Source organism: Anabrus simplex, chromosome 14 (genome assembly GCF_040414725.1).
Source record: "Anabrus simplex isolate iqAnaSimp1 chromosome 14, ASM4041472v1, whole genome shotgun sequence".
Taxonomy (NCBI): Eukaryota; Metazoa; Arthropoda; class Insecta; order Orthoptera; family Tettigoniidae; genus Anabrus; species Anabrus simplex.
In genome coordinates this window covers 86,793,761-86,819,319 of record NC_090278.1, presented here as the reverse complement: position 1 = coordinate 86,819,319, position 25,559 = coordinate 86,793,761, and the positions used below count along the sequence as shown (strand labels likewise).

Genomic DNA, 25,559 nt, shown 5'->3' with positions numbered 1-25,559 from the left:
ATTTCTGTAGTACATCTCATTCATTTTTTGTGACATCTTCTGTCTTCTATAGTCCTGGCAACCTGGAATCAACTGAATCTGAAGAAATAATGAGTAAGTCACCTAGGTGGAAATGTGGTTTATTTTGGGAAATTTCCTATGGGTCAGAAAATTTGCTCCATAGTTTGCTAGACAGTAGTATTGTCAATTTTATGAACTCTTTGCAAACCTTCTATACTGTTTCCATTTTCCAGGAAATCTTTTATTCAGCCACTAGTGCACAGATGCTGATCAACAAAAGCAATAATCCAGTTAACCCCCCCCCCCCTTAATTTCTAAGTTGGCATGTTCTTGTTTAAATGAAATTTAAATAAATAGTTATTTAGACTGAGATGTTTTGAAATAGAAACCCTGTATTAATGTTACATTAAGAGCACAGCAGTAAATGAGCAGATAGTGACAAGTGAAAACTCTGAAAAGTGGTGGCAAAAGGGGCTCTGGTTAAGACGCAGCAGGTCGTTATGCTACTTAGGTTCCAAAATGGGTAAAATATAAATATGTAAATAAATTCAGTGTTAATTTTAATCTTATACCAGTTGTATAGTATTATTTGAAGTAATTTCACATACCGTACTGTATATGAGTTGACTATGTTTGTAAGATATTATAAGTAGAATTTTGTAAACAATATAAATTTATTAAGGATGATGTGTGTGTTTAATAGATAAAAATTATTAGCGTAAATTGTATAATATTGTATTCTAGGAACATTTTCTTCGTCTCCTGTTAATTTAAAATTTAGTGCTTGACAATAATGTATTTTAGTGTACCATTTGCCACCGAGGTAGACACCTCATTTGCAAATAAAGAGATTTTGATTTTTGATTTTTTGAAGAATGAAAAATATGTAAGATGGAAGTAAAAGCTGTGTTAAAGTCGGAACTGAAAGAACTGGGTGGATTAAGTTAAAAAATGCCCTCTTACCTCTACTATTTATAGTGGTGATGGATGATATAATACAGAATAATACAGACCATTGGGGAGAGAAGATTGAAAGCAGTGTTTTTTGCAGATGATCTACTAATATCGGGAAACAGTGAGAGTGAAGTGCAGGAACAGCTAAATGTATGGGAGAAAGTTGTGTCATCTTATGGAATGAAGTTCTCAGTACAAAAGGGAGGAGTGCTGGTAAGGGAATGATACAAGAACCGAGTGTATAATGGCATGACATTAGGAGGAGAGCGGTTGAAAAGAGCTGAAAGCTTTAAATACCTTGGAAGTGTAATTGAAGAAAATGGGGGAAACAGCATTGAAATCAATGAAAGAGGAAGGTGTGAAAATGGATTCTTAAAAAGTGTGGGAGGATTAATATGAAACAGGAATGTACCAGAGATATGTAAGGGAATTATCTACAAGACTTATTTTGTGCCAATTTTGATGTATGGATCAGAAACATGGGTGATGAAGGAGAGGGATAAAAGTAGAATACAAGCAGTGAAAATGATGTTTTGGAGGGGTCGAGTAGGTTTAACAAGAATGGACAGAGTGAGAAATGAGATTTCGGGAAATTGTCCTATAGGAAAAGACAGAAAAATCAAGGTTGCAGTGGTATGGACATGTTAAGAGAATGAGAGAAGAGAGGATATCAAGAAAGATGTTAGAAATGGAATTGAAAGGAAGACCGTGGGACAGATGGTTGAAAGTTGTAAAGAAGAGAATCAAGGCAAGAGGAGGGAATTGGACGACAGTAACAGAAGAAAAGTGGTGGAAGGAGAGTCTTATGTTCCACGCAGACCCAGCCTGTGGTTGGAAACTGTTCGAGATGATGATGATTTAATTTACAGTACAGTATATTACATGAAAGTTTGCCAGCCCACCTGGTGGACATGATTGTAAAGGCGTCAAATCTGTAGGTTCTGACATTGCGGTTAGGTGTTTCGAGTCGAAGAAATATCTTCATCAGAATGTTGGCCGGCTAGGTAAAAGAGGTGGTAGTATACTATACAATTTCTAATCACTAGATTGCGCACCGAATGTTGGATTCAATACCGTACCAAACCTCTCTGCAGTGTTCATATTGAGTGAAGTCATATGACGCTGTTGATGATGAACAGAACCCTTGGTGCTATTCGACAGGACTAGGTTATGTTCCGGCACCGGTTTCATATTGAAATAATAACATTAAGTTATTTATTAGACCACCTAATCAATACAAAATCGTCTTGGATGATTTACATAAATTTGTTAGCTAATAGTGGGACATGTTTCGCCTTCTCTGAAGGCATCATCAGCCATAGTCTTAACCTTAAATTAAAAATAAGCGTCTAAATAACATGTAGTAATGAAATGAATTTTAAAAATCTTGAAGAGATTTGAAGTAAAATAACAATGATGGTTTGAAAATACAACACGCGCAGTAATACACTCTCTTCCTTCCCTCCCACCAATAGCAGCCCCCCTCCAATAGTTACGTCAACGCAAACAGATCCCCCTCCAGCACAAAACTTCAGTTATAACACACGTAGCAAGAAGTCTACGGTTGCAAATTCTTCTAACTCATAATATTACAAGCTATCTTTGTCACCGTCAAATGGTAAGTGCATACTATTCTACTTCAATATTTTTCAAATATCTTTTCACACAATTATCTCTACGTTTCTTGCTTCCATTTACAGATTCCACTTTTATATGTTTTTTCAACTAGAATATCTACAAACTCACAATTTACAACATTTGAACATCACTTCAAATTTTGAGATGGTCCATAGTGATCCTATTTGAAACTGTTCTTCAACTTCTATTCACCAACTTCATATCCTCAACGTATTCTACAACTTCACCATATGCATCTGACTTTCGTCTTTTATCTTCAAGATCATGATGAACTTTGGATCTCTCGACTAACTTTGACTTTTATTCTCTCCTCTTTACTTTGATTATATAAGATTTTTCGCCATCGTCTAATTATAACCGCCATGACTATCAACTTTACTTTTATGTAATCTTACTACTTGTTGTATAACAATCTGTTGTTTTATCCATTGTACTTATTTTAGCAGCCTTCTAATGTTAATTTTGTTAATACTTCCACTATTGTATCTCATCACATTGTATTTTCAAACCATCATTGTTATTTTTAATGTTATTTTACTTCAAATCTCTTCAAGATTTTTAAAATTCATTTTATTACTACATGTTATTTAGACGCTTATTTTTAATTTAAGGTTAAGACTATGGCTGATGATGCCTTCAGAGAAGGCGAAACATGTCCCACTATTAGCTAACAAATTTATGTAAATCATCCAAGACGATTTTGTATTGATTAGGTGGTCTAATAAATAACTTAATGTTATTATTTCAATCTAATATCATCAATACGGACCAAAAATGATATTTATTACATGTAACCGGTTTCATATGTCAAGTCGTTCATTTAATCTCATTAACGCTTCTGATGAGGATGACGTCTTGAAGGGCATCCGGTCATAAAAAATTGCTTCGAAGATTCATACTCGATTCCATAGAGGAAACGGACAGAGGTTGGACAAACATACATGAAAGACTACCTGTGTGACACTAGGAAAATCTTTGTAAATAGAAATATGAAATACATTCATCACATAAAATGGAAGTGTCCAGTCATTGCAAACATTATACGATTACCATACCATGAAAAAACAAATAGCATTTAAGGAGAAAATATTTTTTACGGTTTGTATATCTGATGATGTGTTCGCGTCTGTGGTGTAGGAGTTAGCATGATTAGCTGCCACCCTCGAAAACCCGGGTTCGATTCCCGGCTCTGTGACGAAATTTGAGAAATGGTACGAGGGCTGGAACTCGGTTCACTCAGTCTAGGGAGGTCAGCGGAGTAGAGGGGGATCGATTCCCACTTCAGCCATCCTCAAAGTGATTTTCCGTGGTTTCCTACTTCTCCTAACTTAAGATCACACCCACTTCCTTCCCTCTTCCTTATCTATCCTTTCCAATCTTTCCATCCTGCCACAACAACCCCGTTCAGTACAGCAGGTGGGGCTGCCTAGGCAAGGTACTGGCCCTCTTCTCCAGATTCATCTCCTGACCCAAAGTCTCACACTCCAGGATACTGCTCTTGAGGCGGTAAAGGTGGGATCACTCGTTAAGTCCGAGGGGAAAACCAAGCCTGGACCATAAACGGATTAAGAAGAAGCAGAAGAAAAAGATATGACGGTATTATTTATTTATTGAATCTGTTTACGATCCAGGGTTGGCTTTTCTCCCCGGACTCGGTGAGGGATCCCATCTCTACCACCTCAAGAGCAGTGTCCTGGAGCGTGATACATATGGTGAGCAATACAATAGGGGACGAGGACCACTACCTCGCCCAGGTGGCTTCACCTGCTGTGCTGAACAGGGGCCTTGTGGCGGGATGAGAAGATTGGAAGGGAGAGAAAGAGGGACAGATGCTACAGCACCAACTTAATAATATTACGTTTCAGTTTTGTACAGTGTTTTCACCTGAAAATGTCTGCAATTACAGTCTGCATTCACTTTATTCACTTCAATGAGCTATAATGGATTCGACTGTCAAAAACAATTAGCTTTCTTGTGCCTTCCATGAAGACACCCTCTGTGTACTTCACTGTCACTGTGTTTCACCAAGGCAGCTCCCTGTATTCTATGCTTACTGACTGCCCGGCTCCAAATTGCTTTCAGCTTTTTAAGAGGTAGCCTACCAGGCAGTTGATTGTCTAATATTGATGTCATATGTACGTGATGATGTAACAGGGTTCAAAAAACCTTGAGAATAATAGGATTACAGAAGGAAAGACTTTCTGGAATAACTGGCTAGATTGATGTAGAAGGTATTATAAATATACTTATTAAACAACAATATGAGGAATTTGTTTAAAATAAAGCTTTATTGACAAAGAATGACACACACTTTACACAAAATTCTTTAGTTATCTTTTTACATGTTTCCAGCACAATTCATGGATAATGCCCAGTAACAACCACAAAGAATTTGTCAGCAGAAAGCATTGACCCACGTACAAGTTTTCTTTTATCAAGTAGTAGAGAACTGTCGAAGTCATAGTCTGATCATTTCTTAAATCAGGCATGAACTCTCTTCTTATTATGATATAGTAGCAAGTTACAACAATCGATTTTCCCTTGGAAGATAAATGTGCACGACATTTATACATTTTCGAAGACTTTTCACTGGTTTTATGTCTTGTTACTTTCACAGCTTTTAGAGATGCCAAGTTGCTGGAAATGTTGTCTTGTAGGAGTTTTCTTACATGTCTGCAAATCTCTGATATGAGATTGAGCTATTTGAGCACCTTCAAATACCAGTGGAATGAGCCGGGGTCGAACCACCCACCTTAGGCTTAGAAAGCCAGTGCTCTACCGTTTACGCCACTTACCTGGTTGATAGTCTTCCAGTTGTCTCTTATTTCTTCTGGTTTTATAATTTGTGGTCATTTAAAGATAAACATTTTATTATCTTCTACCAAAAAATACATTCATTTTTCAAAGATGAAAACTCTTCGGGTTTTAAGAATTATTTAAGTTTTAATAAGAAGGACAGACATGAGAATATCTGCACTGAAGGCGATGAAACGTCGACATTTTTAACACAATTGTATGGCATTATGACCCAAAAATATTTAGTGTTGCCAGTAAGTGGCTGTTGGCTTCGATGTACCAGTGGAGATAATCAGAATAGGACACAGTTGTGACACAAATTGTACCGAAATGCGGGATTGTCATTCTTTGTGTTTCATTAGTTTAAAAGCAACCAGCAATATACCTATTCATTTTTTGGGAAGAATTCTTCATAAGGAACGAGATCAGCGATACTACTGAGAATATGTCTGATGATCAAACCGATAGAATCGGATATACTTGGTCCTACAGCGCCGACAACTTCTCGCCAGTTTTCGTCAACAAACTTCCTCATTTGGTCAGCTGCAACAAATAATAAAAATCATCATCATCATCATCAGTCATTTGTTAAGCATTTTGTACCACCACCTTTATATTTCAACAATGTCATTCTAGCCCACTTTGTGTGATAATCCCCTATGAATGTATTGCATTTTCCTTCTGCGAAGTGAAACCAAGCAGTTATTATTTGTGCATACGAATAATTTATTTTCCATTCTTCTTCTTCTTCTTAATCAGTTTACCCTCCAGGGTAGGTTTTCCCTCGGACTCAGTGAGGGATCCCACCTCTATCACCTCAAGGGCATTGTCCTGGAGTGTGAGACTCTGGGTCTGGGGATACAACTGGGGAGGAGGACCAGTACCTCACACAGGCGGCCTCACCTGCTGTGCTGAAGAGGGGCCTTGCGGGGGGATGGGAAGATTGGAAGGGATAGAGAAGGAAGAGGGAAGGAGGTGGCCGTGGCCTTAAGTTAGGTACCATCCTGGCATTTGCCTTGAGGAGAAGTGGGAAACCACGGAAAACCACTTATGGCTGAGGAAGGAGTTAAATCCCCGTCTACTTAGTTGACCTCACAAGGCTGGGTAGACCCCGTTCTAGCCCTCGTACCACTTTTCAAATTTCGTGGCATAGCCGGGAATCGAACCCGGGCCTCTGGGGGTGGTAGCTAATCACACTAAGCAGTACACCACAGAGGCAGACAATTTATTTTTCCAAATTGCAATATTATGTCTGTTAGCGATTGTTGTGGTCACATACATTACACGTGCTGATGTTCTTATAATAATAATAATAATAATAATAATAATAATAATAATAATAATAATAATAATAATAATAATAATAATGCCAGGCTGAGTGGCTCAGATGGTTGAGGCGCTGGCCTTCTGACCCCAACTTGGCAGGTTCGATCCTGGCTCATACCAGTGGTATTTGAAGGTGCTCAAATACTTCAACCTCGTGTTAGTAGATTTACTGGCAGGTAAAAGAATTCCTGCGGGACTAAATTCCGGCACCTCGGCGTCTCCGTAAACCGTAAAGGTAGTTAGTGGTACGTAAAGCAAATAACGTTATTAATAATAATAATAATAATAATAATAATAATAATAAAAACAACAACATCCTACTCTGTGGTGGCGTGATTAGCTCCCACTCGGCCCGGGGTCGATTTCCGGTTGTGCCACGAAATTTGAAAAGTGGTACGAGGGCTGGAACTGAATCCACTCAGTCTCGGGAGGTTAAATGAGTTGGGGGGGAGTGGGGGTGTCGATTCCCACTCAGCCATCCTCAAAGTGATTTTCCGGTGTTTCCCACTTCTCCTCCAGGCAAATGCCACGACGCTACCTAACTTAAAACCATGGTCACTTCCTTCCCTCTTCCTTATCTATCCCTTTCAATCTGTCCATCCACCCCCCGCCCCCCCACTAGGCCTCTGTTCACCATAGCAGGTGAGGCCGCATGGATGAGGTACAGGTCGTACTCCCCAGTTGCATCCCCTGGCCCAAAGTCTCACGCTTCAGGACAATGCCCTTGAGGTGATAGAGGTTGGATCCCTCGCTGAGTCCGAGGGAAAAACCTACCCTGGAGGGTAAACAGATTAAGAAGAAGAAGAAATGGAACTGAAATGATTTCAGGAAGTGAGGCTGGAGGTGATGAAGATTATATCATGGACAGAAATCAATTTAGACAATTCGTCAAAAAATACCACGGTGATAAAAGGGAGATCCTATAAAGAAGAGCAGAAGAAGGAAGTAGGAGGAAGATTGTCAAACGTGGTCCATAGATGGTCGAAACAAAAATTTAATAATAATAATAATAATAATAATAATACAACTGAATAGTGAGCTTGAGGTACTAGGAAGAAAGAATACATATATTAAAAAATGGGTTGGAAAATGACGCCATTCATGAGTGGATGAGGCGAATGGAACTAGCCTATCAACTGACGAAGGACGCCAACAACAAGAAAGCGCCGTGCTATGAGGCTAAATCGAGACATCTAAAGTCCAGTTCCATGGCTAAATGGTTAGTGTGCCGGCCTTAGGTAACAGGGGCCCCGGGTTCGATTCCCGGCAGGGTCGGGAATTTTAACCTTAATCGGTTAATTTCGCTGGCACGAGGGCCGGGCGTATGTGTCGTCTTCATCATCCTCATCACGACGGGCAAGTTGCCTACGGGCGTCAAATCAAAAGACCTGCATCTGGTAAGCCGAACTTGTCCTCGGACACTCCCGGCCATTTCATTTCGAGACATCTAGACGCAGAAGTCAAACCTGAATGCTTGCACTAAGATATTAAAAAGTCAGAAGATCAGGAAAATTCTGGTTCAAATTAAAAAAAAAAAGTGGCCTTCGAAGAGGTCTTTTAAGTTGACGTCGTATAGGTGACCAGCGCGTCTATGAGAATGGGGCCCTACATATGATGAATTTTAATGATGAAGACAGCACACACACCCAGCCCCCGAGCCATCGGAATTAACTAATTAATGTTAAAATCCCCGTCTCGGCCAGGAATCGAACCCGGGCCTGCACCCTAACCATGGCCCCGGATGTCCCAAAGACGAAAATGGGGTGATGAGACTCAGAAGGTGTAGTTGGACTGATGAGAATGAACAAGGACCGACTGCTGAAACTAATCTTTAAGTTCTTCAGACCATAGAAAGCAGGGTGAAAATGAAAATGAAAGCAGAGCTGGTTAGGGAACAAATGAAGTAGGCAGGAAAGCGGGATTACCATAATTATGTCCTTTTCAGTGATGGGGAAAGAACATGAAAAAAGTAATTGAATTACAATTACCTGAGAAATATTTTACTCTGTTACAATTACAGATTACTTTTCAGCAAGTCAAAATGAAAATCCACAGCCTGTTTCCAGTCATTCCACCGGGTGAAGAATGGAATGAATGAAGCCTCCATCTAGCGGCGAGGATAGGAAACGTGCCGGCTGCCGAAACCTGTCTCACTCCTCCTCTGGTGCAATGATTAATGAATGGCAGATGAAATGAAATGATATTGGTGAGTGTTGCTGGAATGAAAGATGACAGGGAAAACCGGAGTACCCGGAAAAAAAACCTGTCCCGCCTCAGCTTTGTCCAGCACAAATCTCGCATGGAGTGACCGGGATTTGAACCACGGAACCCAGTGGGGAGAGGCCGACGCGCTGCCGCCTGAGCCACGAAGACTAGTTTTTCAGCAAGTAATCAGTAAAAATATAATAACAACTACTTCACAGGACGCCAGTGTTAGGAAATCCCTGGCTTTGTTTTCGCGTGTGTTTTACGACTCCTTTAATACAATTAAAGAATTTAAAAACAATGTCAATATCTTCAACGGATCAAAAGATATTTGAGGTGGAAAACTTAGCTAAATAACCCTGTATATATTATTTCAGCATGGGGAAAAAAATTTAAAAATCAATTAATCACCACTGATCTGCTTTTATGGCATTCACCACAGGTGGCAGATTCTCTATCTGTTGTTTACCTAGTCTTTTCTTAAATAATTGCAAAGAATTTGGAAATGTATTGAATATCTCCCTTGGTAAATTATTCCAATCCCTAACTCCTCTTCCTATAAATGAATATTTGCTCCAATTTCTCCTCTTGAATTCTAACTTTATTATTTTGTAAAATGAGATGTTGCAGAACACACAGAAAGAAACAAATGTGTACATACTCTCCATTTGTTCATAATATTTTTTTCTTTTTTTTACAAGTTGTTTTACGTCGCACCGACACAGATAGGTCTTAACTCGAAGATGTTTTTCCGTGGTTTCCCTTTTTCACATCAGGCAAATGGTGGAGCTGTAACTTAGTTAAGGCCACGGCTGCTTCCTTCACACTCCTAGGCCTTTCCCTGCCCATCATCACCATATCTGTGTCGGTGTGACGTAAAACATTTTTTTAAAGAAAAAAGAAAGGAAATGGATAATATGTTGCCTTTAGTTATACACTTAGTTAACGATGCCAAAGTGTGTCAATATTTAAACGAAATTTTGAGGTGTATGTAGACTTTTGTTTCTGACTGTATATTTTTGGCTCCTATGGATTGAACTGTAATGGTTCCAATGCAATGGTACAACAGCAGGTGACTTACATAGGGTCTTATCGCCATCAAAGAGGTTCTCAAACCTCAGCCAGGCCTGAGTGGTGTCGAACGTGATGCTATTCTCCTTAGGTACGACGTACTGCTTGCCATCTTTACGGGTCTCCAGCTCGTAATGCAGCTTGTAGACCAATGGGACGTTCTCTGAAACATGGGGCAGTGGCTGTGAATGCTTTGCATTAAACAAACAATGAATTTGTTTACAAAGCCCATTTCAATTCGCCCACGAAGCGACATGACTGGCTAAGTATCAGTGTTGCCAACTCCTGAGTTCAAATTACCCCATATCACTTCTAAAATCCCTCTGAATGAGACAATAACCCCCAAAATAATAATAATAATAATAATAATAATAATAATAATAATAATAAAGACATCTACAATAAGAGATCTATATCCTTAAACGCCAAAATTAGACATTACTGCACTGTTATTCGACCAGACGCTCTGTATGCAGCAGAGACTCTTACAATGAACAAGAAAGGTCTAATGGAAAAACTAGAGGCTAAAGAAAGGAAGATTGAGAGAAATCTTGGGTCCCATCAAAGAAAACAGCGAGTACAGAAGGCGTCACAACCACGAATTATACAAGCACGTGGAGAAGATAAATGACACAATTCGAAAAAGAAGGATTGCCTTTTATAGCCACGTAACAAGAATGAGCCCAGGCAGGATATCTAAACGGATATTAACGTACTTTCAAGATAAGAAAACCAAAGGGGCTTGGTTCACAGAAGTTGAGAAAGATCTACGAGAAATGGAAATTTCTCCTAAAGATATCCAGGAGCGTGTTCTGCTTAAGGAAAAACTACGTACACACAAAGGTTTCCAGTAAAAGCCGAAGCTGAAGACAGCGAAGGCGTGGACCCAAGAGAGGAAAGAACAACACCGGAGATGAATGCAGGAGCATTCGGTGGCAGTTAAAGCTCGAAAAAGGAGACAGTTCAACTGACGTGGTCCCTAGTTGGCCGAAACAAAATAATAATAATAATAATAATAATAATAATAATAATAATAATAACACTGCCAACACTCACAGAAAGATTAAATAACTTCAGAGAATTATTCACACATCACAGATATCGCCTTACTTTGTTAACACACCACGCATATAGTACAGTATTACAACTGCATGAACTTCACAGTCACAGTGAAAACTACATCGAGTTACGCTATCACACTTCTACGTTCACGTACTGCGCAGATTTTCCTCCTACATGACGTTGAAAACTAATAACATTTACTCTACAAGCGGAGCAATTAACTATGTATGTATGTATGTTCAGTCCGTCAGCGATTCCGCTGGTTGGATCCTCGCCAGCTCTGCCATCAGCTGTCATAGATGGCCTAGGCATCACTGAAGAGGCGTACTAGGGAAATGAGAAGTGAGGTAGTTTCCCGTTGCTTTCCTCACCGAGCCAGAAGTTGCTATTACATATCAGTCTGCCAAGCCCACTGAAATGAATGCACCAACTGACCCTATGAGCAATATTTTCACACCATTCATAGCAGGGACTGGCTGCAGAAGGAATGGCATTACTAGTATCACACATACCTCAGTCACTTTCATTTTGTCAAAGCCAAGGATAAAGCTGAGACAGATCAATGAAAGTAACAAAATTGCTCTAGCCCTTACCAGAAGACATAGTGCACTGTAAACACTAGATCCCACCAGCAAAGGCACAATTAACTATGTGCGAGACCCAAACTGCGTGATTCCCCTTAACATCTACCAAAAAAGAACAAATGCTCCTGCGGTTACCGAGGGGAAGGTGAGACATGAAATTCATGTCTCCAATGTTTTGATGTATTAGTAGATTGTAATTCTTATTATATAAATAATTAAGTAGATTTTATATAAATACCCGCTGGTAGTCAATACAAATGTAAAGAATAAGGCGACCGCCAGTAGCAGTCGCCCTCCTACATTTTGGTGAAAATGTTACATTTTCATTCGGATTTTATCCGGCTGAATCTAGGAATTATTGAAGAAAAAAAAGCAATTTGTACAAGCCCTGTTATCTTATCCGCTAACTCTTTCCTTTATTTTCTTTAATTATTAACCAAATTACTTGCGGAAATACGCACAAAATGTCGTTCGTCCCGGCTAACCGATAGGCTATGTATAGCGCCACAGCAAGTAGTGGAGACTTCGCACGTGCTGTGAGGAAGGGTGGCAGGGGTTTATATTTCTTTTTTACCAAGGTCATGGATACTGAGGTATTATTCACCCTCTTGCCGCGCGAATTCGTCAGTCTGGCAGTCTCTTTAGTGTCTGATAGTTTATTAGTGTGTAGTCAAATACTAAATGATTTTAATTTGTATATTCACGCTGTAATTCTATTTAATTGTAATAAATGCGTAATATTGTTCCTTTTGGTGAAAATTTTATTGTGTAGTACTGAATCAAATGCTTAAAAAAACTATTATTACCGCACTTAAATGGGTAAACTGTCAACCTTTACCCCTCTCTCGAAATTCTCTCAGAAAGCATAAAAAACTTACCATTTTGTGGCTTGTTTCTTCAGTTTTAATGTACAACCCACCCCCGTCCTCTATATCCCACAAACCCGGCTACTGTTTATTCTCTGCGGTTTTTTTTTTTTTTTTTTTTTTTTTTTTTTTTTTTTTTTTTTTTTTTTTTTTTTGACCCCGCACTTTTAACTCCAAATCGCCGGTACTGGTGACAGCTACGCTCATTAAAGAGACGGGAAGAGGGAATCCCAAGGCACGTGAAGGGATCCTTTACGTTAAGAGCTGCTAGAAGGGAAAATCATGACGTTGCATGCAGTACCTGAGATAGGCAAACTGGGCAACAGCACAAACACACCAGCGGAACCAAGCACGCTATTGCAATTGAATAAATAAATAATTATGTCACCCCTATAGCCCCTCAAAAATAATTTCCCCCCTAAAGTTTCCCCTGACTCTTCTATCCCCTCAACTTACCCTCTGGGATGATTAGATCCCTCTAAATTTAGGGCTAAAACCCCTAAGTTAAGCAGCTGATAAAATGACTACGGCACGAGATATCAAATGATTTATCAGTAATACCAACCCTCTAATGCTCATGTACCTGGTTCACGCTATTTCCGACCATTCTGTATATACTGTGATGTGTAATGGTACGTTCTGTTCCCGTGATTAATGTGCTATGTAGAGAATGGGTTCTAACATGGAAATAAAGTGGATGGGGTTGATACAATAGCATCCACGGCATCCCTTTCCTGTCGTAAGGGGTGGCCAAAAGGGCACCCAGGGGCTCAACTTGGGAGCATGGGTTGGCCACCACAAGGCCCTTAGCTGACTCCTGACATTGCTCCCACTTACTTGTGCCAGGTTCCTCATTTTCATTCATCCTATCGGTCCTCTCTTGGTCAACTATCGTTCTTTTCCGACCCCGACGGTATAAGACCATTCGAGGCATAGGGATTTTTATCACGCCCTTCATGGGCCTAATCTTCTTTGGCCGACACCTTTCTTTTTCAAAGTGTCGGACACCTTCAATTTTTTCCATCTGGCTAGTGTTAACAGGACCAGGTGGGGAAACATGGACGATAACTAGCTCAGAAAGAAAGAGAATTTGAAAAAAGGAAGGAATTAGTATAAGTTTTTCCTGGTGAACCAGGGGTTTTCTTTACATGGTAAACATTTTACAGCTCCAGTTTAAACAGTTTCTGTGTTGAAGACTTACCCAGAGTGATGTTAGCTGGTCCATGGCCCTTGATTGGTAAGATGAGGATTCTTCCTGAGATGGTGTGTGTAGCTAAGATGGTCAGGAGTGGTACAAACAGTTCTAAAGTGATGTCTCTCGTGTTGAAGTCGGCTCTGGAATAATAATAATAATAATAATAATAATAATAATAATAATAATAATAATAATAATAATAATAATAATAATAATAGGAATCTTGGGATCAAAATACAGAAATGGAATCCATCAAGAGAGATTCAACGAGTAAGTCTACAACAAAATAGAGAAAATTACCAACACGATCCGAAAAAGACGGCCACGATTTTACGTTCATCTGGGAAGAATGGACGGAAAAAGTTAACTAAGGAGATCTTTCACTTTTTTTATTCAAACCCCAAAACCACAATTCTCTGGTTTAGAAATACCAAAGAAGATCTGCAAATGCTACATATCTCAGCTGAAGATGCCCTTGAGACAGATCGCTTCCGCAAGAAAATATTGACAAACGAGCTAAACCGAGAAGAGCAACCGAAGAGAAGACACGGTGCCCTTTGGACAGAGGAGCGTATGCAGGCCCACTCACAACGAATGAGGTCTAAAGAAGGCCAAGTTCAGTGCCAAATGCAACAAGACTTAACGTAGTCCTTGATGGCCTCAGCGAATTATACGTATACAACCTGTGACAATAAAGTTCGGTGAATAGTCCTGCACTATCAACATATATGAACAATGCACGACAGTGACCTTACTGTCCTTCGGAATAGTCCCCTGCCATAACTATGCACTGCTGAGATCGGCGATACATGTTTTGGAAACTTTGCAAGACGGCTTCCTTTGGGATGGTATTCAAAAGCCTCGTCACGTTTCGTTGGATGTGAGGAATATCGTCAAATCTCTTTCCTTTCAAAGCGAGTTTGAGTCGTGGGAATAGGAAGAAGTCTGGAGGACTGAGATCTGGCGAGTATTGGGGATGTTCAAGTTGCACCACCCCTTTTTTGCCATGAACTGTTTGACGATATTGGCTGTGTGTGGGCGAGTGTTGTCATGGACAAAAAACTCTAACTTCGCCACTTAATAAATAAATAAATAAATAAATAAATAAATAAATAAATAAATAAATAAATAAATAAATAAATAAATCTCATGGTGCAAAGCCTGTATTCTTAGCTCACAAATTAACACTAAATTAATACTAAATTCACGCGATCATACGTACGTATAACTAACAGCAAATACAAGACACTATAAGAACAAGAGACAAAACAAAGAACGAAATTGCCGGTCGCTTCTAAATCGGAAGCAGTGCTTAACAAGACAGTCAACTTATGCAGTAGAAACAGGTCCAGAAACAATATTCTTTCCTTCTTTCTTTCTTAATCCGTTTAACTTCCAGGGTTAGTTTTTGCCTCGGACTCAGCGAGTGATCCTACTTATACCGCCTCAAGGGCAGTCTCCTAGAGCGTGAGACTTTGGCTCGGGGAATAAACTGGGGATAAGCACCAGTACCTCGCCCAGGTGTCTTCGCCTGTTATGCTGAACGGGGTTCTCGTGGAGGATGGGAAGATTAGAAGGGTTAGGGAAGGAAGAGAGAAGGAAGCAGCCGTGGCCTTAAGTTAGGTACCAACCCAGCATTTACCTGGAGAAGAAGTGGGAAACCACTTCGAGGATGGCTGAGATGGGAATCGAACCCTGCTCTACTCAGTTGACCTCCCGACGCTGAGTAGACTCTGTTCCAGTCTTCGTACCACTTTTCGATTTTTTTTTTTTTTTTTTTTTTTTACAAGTTGCTTTAGCGTACGTCGCACCGACACAGATAGGTCTTATGGCGACGATGGGACAGGAAAGGGCTAGGAATGGGTAGGAAGCGACCGTGGCCTTAATTAAGGTACAGCCCCAGCATTTGCCTGGTGTGAAAATGGGAAACCACGGAAAACCATCTTCAGGGCTGCCGACAGTGGGGTTCGAACCCACTATCTTCCGAATACTGGATACTGGCCGCACTTAAGCGACTGCAGCTATCGAGCTCGGTATTTTCGAATTTCGTGGTAGAGCCGATAATCGAACGCGGGCCTCTGGGGATGGCAGCTAATCACACTAATCACTACACCACAGAGACGGACCCAGGAAGAATATTACAATTTTAAATGTATGAAAAAGTCTTACCTTCCCTGTGAAGGTCATGATATAACACGTCATGGACATAGCCGTACATTCTAAAATGCCAGACAGTAAAAAGCCGTCGTCTCTGTACAGGGCATGAGGGCCCTTGGAATGTTGGAAGATAAAGGCTTCCACAAAGACTTTAATATTACTTTCACTATTCGTATCCTCGGCACTTGATTGGGTAGTGTGTTTGGTTAGCTTCTACGCCGGGCAGCCTTTGCCCCGCAGGTGTAAGTGCGGACAAAACGTGACGGCTTCAGTTACTGGAAGCAAGCTGCCAGTCACAACCTGCACCCTGTTGAGTTAAGGAGTTCTAAGTAATCGTTGTTTGGTGTGGAGAGGTTGTCAAACCACTTTCTTCCACACTCTCTTCAGTCTTTACCCTTTCTTCGTGTCGAGTGCAATAGACATTTGGCAACTCCGGCTACAGTAGACGTAGTAGATCCTATACGCTGCTAATAGGCGGCGGGCCAGGGGGGGTGACACTTCATAGGGAGCGTCCGAAGCAGTTCCGAGATGGGCCACTCAACCTCCACCAACTAGTGAAAACTAAAATTCTCTTTTAGAGGGTTAATTTAGAAGGCAGTAGTTGGCATTACATATTCAGTTGCGCGGTACAGCAAATTCAAAACACAACACCGTTATCGTTGCGCGCGAAGGGAACTTGGTCGTACGGTAAGTAATAGTGCTTGTTAGACGAAAAGTTGTTGAGATTCTTTCGCATTGAACGAGATTTTTGATCCAGTTTTTTGAGAGTATGGAGTGAAATTATAATTGTACGCGTTCTTAGTGTGAAGAAATAGTATTATGATCTTGAACGCACTTCACATCGAACTACCTAGGTGTTGCGAGTAAACGTGCGTGTGATTGTGCTTCTTACCTGCTGTTTGGAATAAATCAATTCAAAATATAAACTGTGTTTTACTTCTTCCTTTCCTTGTCCTGTTTTCCATTCCCATACATAAAAGTCGTGGGAAGGGTTCAGCGAACGAGCGAAAGAATGAGGTTATGTTAGATCATGATTTCTTTTTGCTAGGGGCTTTACGTCGCACCGACACAGATAGGTCTTATGGCGACGATGGGATAGGAAAGGCCTAGGAGTTGGAAGGAAGCGGTCGTGGCCTTAATTAAGGTACAGCCCCAGCATTTTCCTGGTGTGAAAATGGAAAACCATCTTCAGGGAGATCATGATTTAGGCACGTATGGGCGTTTTGGGGTTTTATATGAATTGCATTAACATTTTCAGTAATCAATGTTGCATTTATTATTTAATAGATGTAAATTTACATTAAAATGCGAACGCTGAAACAACGCTACAAGCTAGCGTTATAAGTATGGCCAACATACAAATACGATAATTGCAATTTACTTTTCAAAAAAAGGACACGAGAGAAGCTTTAGATACAACTTTCCTACCGAAATGCAATCATTATCACAATTAAAATTTTAACAAAGTAACAACTGTCATTATCAAGTTTATTACGAGGTATTATCGTGGCATTTATTTCCTTATGTTGGCGGAGATACGGACGCCACTATAGCTTCCATGACGTGTTTTCTCAGTGAACTTTATTATATAGGAGTGACGGATCTATTTCTCTTATATGATCCTTGCTGCGGGCTGCCGCTGGAGAATGGCGGTGTAAGGCGAGGTCGTCATGTTTTGTCCCAAGTACGCTCATTTTTGGCCATGTACACAAAATGCCAGACACTTTGACATATTTTGAAGTGTCTGGAGGATAAGAGGACAAGGTCTAAAAATGAGGACAAGTCCTCCAAAAGCCGGTCGTCTGTTCTCCGTGTCACTACTGGATAACATTTCAGCTGCAATTCAATGACAGGTAAGAAACAATTAGTGAACTATCATATTCTTTATTAAATATGCATGACTACTTTTAACTTCGTTTTTCTTAAAACACTTAACAAAGATTGTAGAAACCCGGACCCCTTCCACTGACTTGTCTGCTCAAGGCGCTTTTATTGTTTGCAACAAGTATCGGAGAATCCCAGTACTAATGACGCTATTCGTGTCTTTTTGTACCTCCCTTCTCCTTTTGTGTAGCTCGACAAAACATCTATTCTCGCCAAACCAGTTCCAGTCTCCACCGGCACAGTTATTTCTTTTACTACTTTTTGTGTGGAATTATGAAACAATACAATCACGTTATATGCCTGTGCTTTGGATCTCAATTGATTGGTCACTGCTAACATTATTGTATTACGCCATCCCGTGGAAAAATACAGAATTGAACATGCACCATCCTTCGGGTCCCAACGTGTACGCTCTGGGTGCGCCTCAACTCGCAATGAGAATGAGACGCCCCGGGAATTACTCCGCGCCCAATCTGGGTTCGATTCTCGGACGGTTAGTTCATCATAGGTAAGGTCCCATCCTCATAGACGCGCAGACCGCCTATACGACGTCAGATTGAAAGATCTGCACCAGGCGTCTACGGAGGCCATACGCCACTGTTTATTATTACTTCCATACAATATGACGCTCCAGATGAACGTCTTCAAAACTACCCTTCGAAGAGAGATAATCCACTTGATAGCCGCCCCAATTAGGGAAACAAAAGTTGGGCCTCCTAATCAGTTCACATGATGTTTAGATTAAGCAGGGCTTGAATCATAACTCAAGATTAGTTATTGCCACCATCAGGCAAATTGTCTCTTTCAGATTTTATTTGAGAAAGGAAATCCAATACATTGTTTTTTAAGTTAGAGAGTATAAGTGGTCTCTTGCAATCACCAATTAATTTTTTCAACGCTGAGTACGCTATGGACTGGATAATAGTGTCCGGGATTTTGTTTATTCTTAAGAAATTCTGCTTCTTCTTAAGAATTGTCCCTCTAGTGCAGAACCCATCGTTGTGCAAAGTCTCCAGCTACTTTCCATCGATACTATCCAGACATATTCTTTTACTCGGGGCGCAGCAGTAATCCCATCTATCGGGGATGAGAGGCAGCAGAAGAGACAAATCTCATCACAACAGTAGACAATGCAATGTTATTGTTGATCAGTTTTATGAGCTTTCGATAATGTAGGCCTTCACATTTACTTTTCTTCCAACTCTGTAAAAAAAAAAAAAAAAAAAAAAAAGAAAGAAATGGCGTATGGCTTTTTGTGCGGGGAGTGTCCGAGGATGTGTTCGGCTCGCCAGGTACAGGTCTTTTAATTTCACGCTGGTAGGATGAAATGATGATGAAGACGACACATACACCCTGTCCCCGTTTCAGCAAAATTAACCAATGATGGTTACAATTCCCAACCCTGCCTGGAATCGAACCCGGAACCCCTGCGACCAAAGGCCAGCACTAGCCATGGAGCCGGACTCCAACTCTGTGATGTTAGAGCATCTAATATAAAGGGAGTCATTTCCTTCTTTCATGACACCCTCTTGTCTTATTCTTCAAGTGATCGTTCCTTTACGATTCCTTTCTCATTTTTTAATAATCATATTCACAATTTTCCATGTCGATATGAGCCGATGAGCACGTGGTTTTATAACTTAAGACAATCAAAACAAAAACCACCGCCACTTAACATGACTGAACAATATTTCCATGTTAGCAGTGCTCGGCGTTGATATGGACTAACCGGCAGAAGTCTAAGTTCATAAATTACACTGACTGACAGAGCAAATGCAACACCAAGAAGGAGTGGTCAGAACTTTATGCCAATTGCAGGGTAGACTGACGTCACTGAGGTATGCTCATGATGTGAAATGCGCCGCTGTGCTGCGCACGTATCGAACGATAAATGGGACACGGCGTTGGCGAATGGCCCACTTCGTACCGTGATTTCTCAGCCGACAGTCATTGTAGAACGTGTTGTCGTGTGCCACAGGACACGTGTATAGCTAAGAATGCCAGGCCGCCGTCAACGGAGGCATTTCCAGCAGACAGACGACTTTACGAGGGGTATGGTGATCGGGCTGAGAAGGGCAGGTTGGTCGCTTCGTCAAATCGCAGCCGATACCCATAGGGATGTGTCCACGGTGCAGCGCCTGTGGCGAAGATGGTTGGCGCAGGGACATGTGGCACGTGCGAGGGGTCCAGGGGTCCAGGCGCAGCCCGAGTGACGTCAGCACGCGAGGATCGGCGCATCCGCCGCCAAGCGGTGGCAGCCCCGCACGCCACGTCAACCGCCATTCTTCAGCATGTGCAAGACACCCTGGATGTTCCAATATCGACCAGAACAATTTCCCGTCGATTGGTTGAAGGAGGCCTGCACTCCCGGCGTCCGCTCAGAAGACTACCATTGACTCCACAGCATAGACGTGCACGCCTGGCATGGTGCCGGGCTAGAGCGACTTGGATGAGGGAATGGCGGAACGTCGTGTTCTCCGATGAGTCACGCTTCTGTTCTGTCAGTGATAGTCACCGCAGACGAGTGTGGCGTCGGCGTGGAGAAAGGTCAAATCCGGCAGTAACTGTGGAGCGCCCTACCGCTAGACAACGCGGCATCATGGTTTGGGGCGCTATTGCGTATGATTCCACGTCACCTCTAGTGCGTATTCAAGGCACGTTAAATGCCCACCGCTACGTGCAGCATGTGCTGCGGCCGGTGGCACTCCCGTACCTTCAGGGGCTGCCCAATGCTCTGTTTCAGCAGGATAATGCCCGCCCACACACTGCTCGCATCTCCCAACAGGCTCTATGAGGTGTACAGATGCTTCCGTGGCCAGCGTACTCTCCGGATCTCTCACCAATCGAACACGTGTGGGATCTCATTGGACGTCGTTTGCAAACTCTGCCCCAGCCTCGTACGGACGACCAACTGTGGCAAATGGTTGACAGAGAATGGAGAACCATCCCTCAGGACACCATCCGCACTCTTATTGACTCTGTACCTCGACGTGTTTCTGCGTGCATCGCCGCTCGCGGTGGTCCTACATCCTACTGAGTCGATGCCGTGCGCATTGTGTAACCTGCATATCGATTTGAAATAAACATCAATTATTCGTCCGTGCCGTCTCTGTTTTTTCCCCAACTTTCATCCCTTTCGAACCACTCCTTCTTGGTGTTGCATTTGCTCTGTCAGTCAGTGTATATTATTATAGTTGTACAGTAAAACTGTATAAGACATAAATGATCGGAAGTTTAATTCTATATAGCTTTAGTTATGAAGTATTTATTTATAGAACCACTAATAACATATATATATTTGAGAATTAAATTTTAGACCTTCCCCTAAACTACCAATTCACTCAGCGTGAATAAAATGATTTATAGTCTAGATTGTAGTGCCTCATTCGGCGACTTCAGCCATTCTATCGTGATGCGCGTACATACATGCACACAGAGATGACGGGAAATTTAAAAAGTGCATTTCCTTGTTACTGGGACATGACCAATAAAGAAATACCGTTATTTTAAATTTTGAGCAATGTACAGACAAGACTCTTATTTTACAGACAACCTGTGACAATAAAGTTCGGTGAATAGTCCTGTACTATCGGTTTTTTTGTGAACATTTATGTTAAAAAAAACTACAGTAGTTTCGATATATTCTCCTCCTTTTCACTGTTTGTCGGTAAAGAAAATCGAAGAGAAATTTTTCATCGGAAATATCTCAATAGTTTTGACTCACTCTCCTTGGATTATATATACTTTTTTATATTTCTCTTCGATTTTCTTTACCGACTCTTCTTTACAAACAGTGAAAAGGAAAAGAACATATCGAAACTACTGTAGTTTTTTTGACATAATTGTTCACAAAAAAAAAAAAAAAAAAAAAAACTGAAACTGGTAATAAACAAGAGATAGTCGGCTCAATGGGTTGGCTCTTTTAAACATTCGCAGAGACAAAGCTGTAAAACCAACAGATCTCTTGGATCTATTTTCTAAATAGCCCCGAAAGGTGGATTTTAGATTGTAATCTGAACATACCATTCCTGTGGCGATTTCTGGTATAGCGCAATGGAGCAATAAACCTCTTGTTTATATCAAATTGTACTCAACTACGTAATTTTCATAACTCCATTGTCAATCTCGAACCTCTTGTTAAGTCCCTCTATCCGTAATATACTCGTACTGGCTTTCAATTCATGTGAGCTGCGCAAGGTCTGTGGCTGGATACCCGTCTGGAATGAACCCCCTTGCAAGGTGATCTCTCCGTCCGTACATAGGCGAAGGGAGTGGCGAGGTGCCGGGGGGGAGACACGTCGGCCAGCACTAAGGCAAGATCAGGATATCGCAGATACGGATATCTTTGCTTTACGCATGCACAATATGCCACTCTCTCAAGTCTCTCGCAAGTCGTGTTGTTGGGTATGTGCCTGCCGTCTGTTGCCCTTACGGGAATTTAACTAGGCAACAGAGAATAGTGCACGTAACTAGCGCTAGTGTTGAAAAGCATCATTACTACCAAAAGTCACATTAAAGTGCCAAATTCCAATTGATATCTTGTCCCAAATATGTCAATGCTTACTAAACATCTATTCATTTGCCTTCTTTGTAATAATTACTTTTTGGAGAGAAACGTAACTTAAAAATCATTGAGGCAAAGAATAGCGGCAAGGTAATACCAATGCAAACTTCTGAATATAGTTATTACTATTTCCATGACGATGTCGGAAGCAGAAAGGTGCTTCTCTACCCAAGGAGCGCAGGATGTATTTTTTGTATAAGCTGTCTGCATAGGATAAGTTGATTGTGAAACATTTCTTATTTTGCATGTAAGCCTACCGTATCGTCTGCTTCTTTCGTATTTGATCACATTTCTAAAACTTCTGTCATCTTATTTTAGGAGGTTATGGGCAACGATGGAAAAGGTGCAGGGGGAAAGGGTGAGAAGAGAGGTTGTGGAGGGGGGACACAGTTTTTTCTTCTTTTGAACCCCCAGTGATGAAAGTCACGCGCCGCCTTTGTACCATTCGCTGTAAAACTGCTGACCTTGATCATATTGTCCTTATTCTGTATTCTAATGTAATATTTTTTAGTGTACAGCAATGTGAATATCAGCATAAATGACTTGTATCAGTTTCCTTGTAATGACACTCGTGCATGCGCGCACCTACAAGCACCTTCCTTAATGTTCTATAATCAGTATGTAATTATACGCTACTGGTTGTTAGTGGATTCACAGTTAACGAACACACGCTCTATTACGGCTTTTGACAACATTATACAGTATTGTCAACAGTTGAAAAAGCCTTCTTGATACCTGCAATACATGCTGGAAGGTCAGGACATACTTACAGGCCAGAAAACTAACTTCGCATGTGTTGCTTGTGAGCTCTGTTACAGCATTCTTTCTGATTAGATCAAACAGGTTCTATAAATTACTGACTGGTTTGATAGAAGGTATTTCTGGTCTTACCACTTAATGCAATCTTTGATTTCTTAACATTTATGGTATCCACTTGAACGGAAGCAAATGCAAGCCCATTATTATACTGACGAATGTTCCCGAAGTAATTTTGGTTTTGCTATCATTCTTTTTCTAAACGTATAATTACAGCAGATTATAATGACATAAAACAGGCGCCCCAGCGGCCAAAATGTGAAGTAGACAGCAATGGTGGCGCGTACTTTCCTATGGCAACAGTATTTGCAAATCGCACACTTCGTACAATTTTTTAAACTCATTTTTAAAAGAATTTATCGATATTTATGAAATGAGAGTGTAATTCCTCACTGCTGATGTCTATTATCTTTTTTTTAATGCTCATTTGTCACGATCGGTTACTTGTGAGCGCCGCGAAGGGGATATATACTACTAAAATAATATAGCATATATGAAGATTCTGGAGATTAAATTAACTGTATCGGTATTGACTTATCCAAGGCTTTTGACAGGGTAGATCATGCGAGATTGTTGTCCAAGAAAAAAAAACTTGTGCTAGGCTGTCACTATTGTTTTTGCTAGTTGCTTTACGTCGCACCGACACAGATAGGTTTTATGGCGACGATGGGACAGGGAAGGGCTAGGAGTGGGAAGGAAGCGGCCGTGGCCTTAATTAAGGTACAGCCCCAGCATTTCCTGGTGTGAAAATGGGAAACCACGGAAAACCATTTTCAGGGCTGCCGACAGTGGGGCTCGAACCTACTATCTCCCGAATACTGGATACTGGCCGCACTTAAGCGACTGCAGCTATCGAGCTCGGTGTCACTATTGTAAGGGCCGCAGAGTTTTGAGGGTTTCGTAGACTTAATTTCTCTCGTACGTTTTTGCTGAATCCTAATCATATCTTTCTTTCATATTATTACATTTGTTATTCTGTACAACTGACCACGATTTATTCACAACGACAGCTAACATCCAACTGAGCGCGCGAACCTGAACCTCGCGCTGCGACTGCTTACACTTGATGAGTGAAAGCGAGTGAAAAGCTTGGACTTGCGGACTAATGAGTCCTTAATTCCATTTTAACGTGAAGCTCTTAGAACGTGCAACATATGATACACTGAAGAAAATGGAAACTGCAACACCCAGAAGGAGTGGTGCTACATTGCTGCAACTAAACATGCAGGACGAGTGTTTGGTTGTGATTCGATTATTACAATTTCAGGTCCCTCTGACCGCAAGTTTGGACAACAATCAATACAGGATGTGCCCACCACGAGCTGGAATACATTGATGACTTCGTCGAGGCATGGAGTCAATAAGGCCCTGGATCGCTTCCTGAGGAATTGTGGCCCATGCTTGCTGCACTGCACGGGTCAGTTGTTCCAGAGTTGTGGGTGGCTGAGGACGGTTGGCCAGTTGTCGACCCATCATGTCCCACACATGCTCAATAGGACTGAGGTCCGGGGATCTGGCGGGCCATTCTAAGATTGTGATGTCGTGGAGAGCTTCTCTGGAGATGCGTGCAGTGTGAACCCGGGCATTGTCCTGCTGAAACATCCCATTAGCAATGTTCGCCATCATAGGGACAACCACTGGATTGAATACCCTATCAACGCATTGTCGAACTGTCATAGTGCTCTCAACAAGCACTAATTGTGATTTCACATTAAAGCCAATAGCTCCCCAGACCATAATGTTTGGTGTTGGCCCTGTGTGCCTCTCGACAATAAGATCTGGGCGGCGCCTCTCCCCGGTACGTCGGCGCACACGATTCCGGCGATCACTGCGGGCAAGACAGAAGCGCGATTCATCGACGACCCTACATCATTCGTCGATCCACGTCGATCTTTCTCGACACCAGGCCAGCCTTATACGTCGCTGTTGTGGGGTCAATGGAACACCTACTGCAGGGACACGGGCTCGTAAGCCAGCTGCACGCAGGCGATTACCAACTGTTTGTTGTGTAACGTGGGGTGCCACAGCTGCTCGAATTTGCGCTGCTGTTGCTTGGTGTTCCATTCGGGCCATCCGAATGATGCGGCGATCCTCTCTCACAGTTGTCTGTCGCGCTGGGCCTGTGCCAGGTCTACGAGTGTGGGTACCTTCATTTCACCACTGCTGCCATACACGTAGATGTCTGTCGGCCAACACGTGCAGCGACAGTCCTTAGCGATAATCCAGCCTCTCACAGCCCAATTATCCGAGCCCTCTCAAACGGCGACAGTTGTTGATAGCGAGCTCTTCTCTGTCGTCGAGGCATGTTTGACGGGAAACACTTCACTGCACAGACTGCGAGTCAACTACGCTACACCAGAGTCCGTATACTGGAATTGATTCCTCCGCGACCAATTACGTGGGGTGACCTGTAGCAACAATCCAATGGGTCTGAAACTTTG

The 25,559-nt window shown here is 41.6% G+C and overlaps 1 protein-coding gene across 1 annotated transcript in view; it reads right to left on the bottom strand.

The window, feature by feature from the left end:
• Window positions 1-4,861: 4,861 nt before the first annotated feature.
• The window catches only part of LOC136885691 (protein takeout), a 63,320-nt gene continuing 42,622 nt past the window's right edge, over window positions 4,862-25,559 (bottom strand). The window contains exons 4-6 of the mRNA XM_067158394.2: window positions 13,704-13,837; window positions 10,001-10,153; window positions 4,862-5,931 (exon numbers count right to left, since the gene is read on the bottom strand). Coding sequence (XP_067014495.1) covers window positions 5,774-5,931; window positions 10,001-10,153; window positions 13,704-13,837 — 445 coding nt within the window. The 3' untranslated portion in view covers window positions 4,862-5,773. The remainder of the gene's footprint in view (window positions 5,932-10,000; window positions 10,154-13,703; window positions 13,838-25,559) is intronic.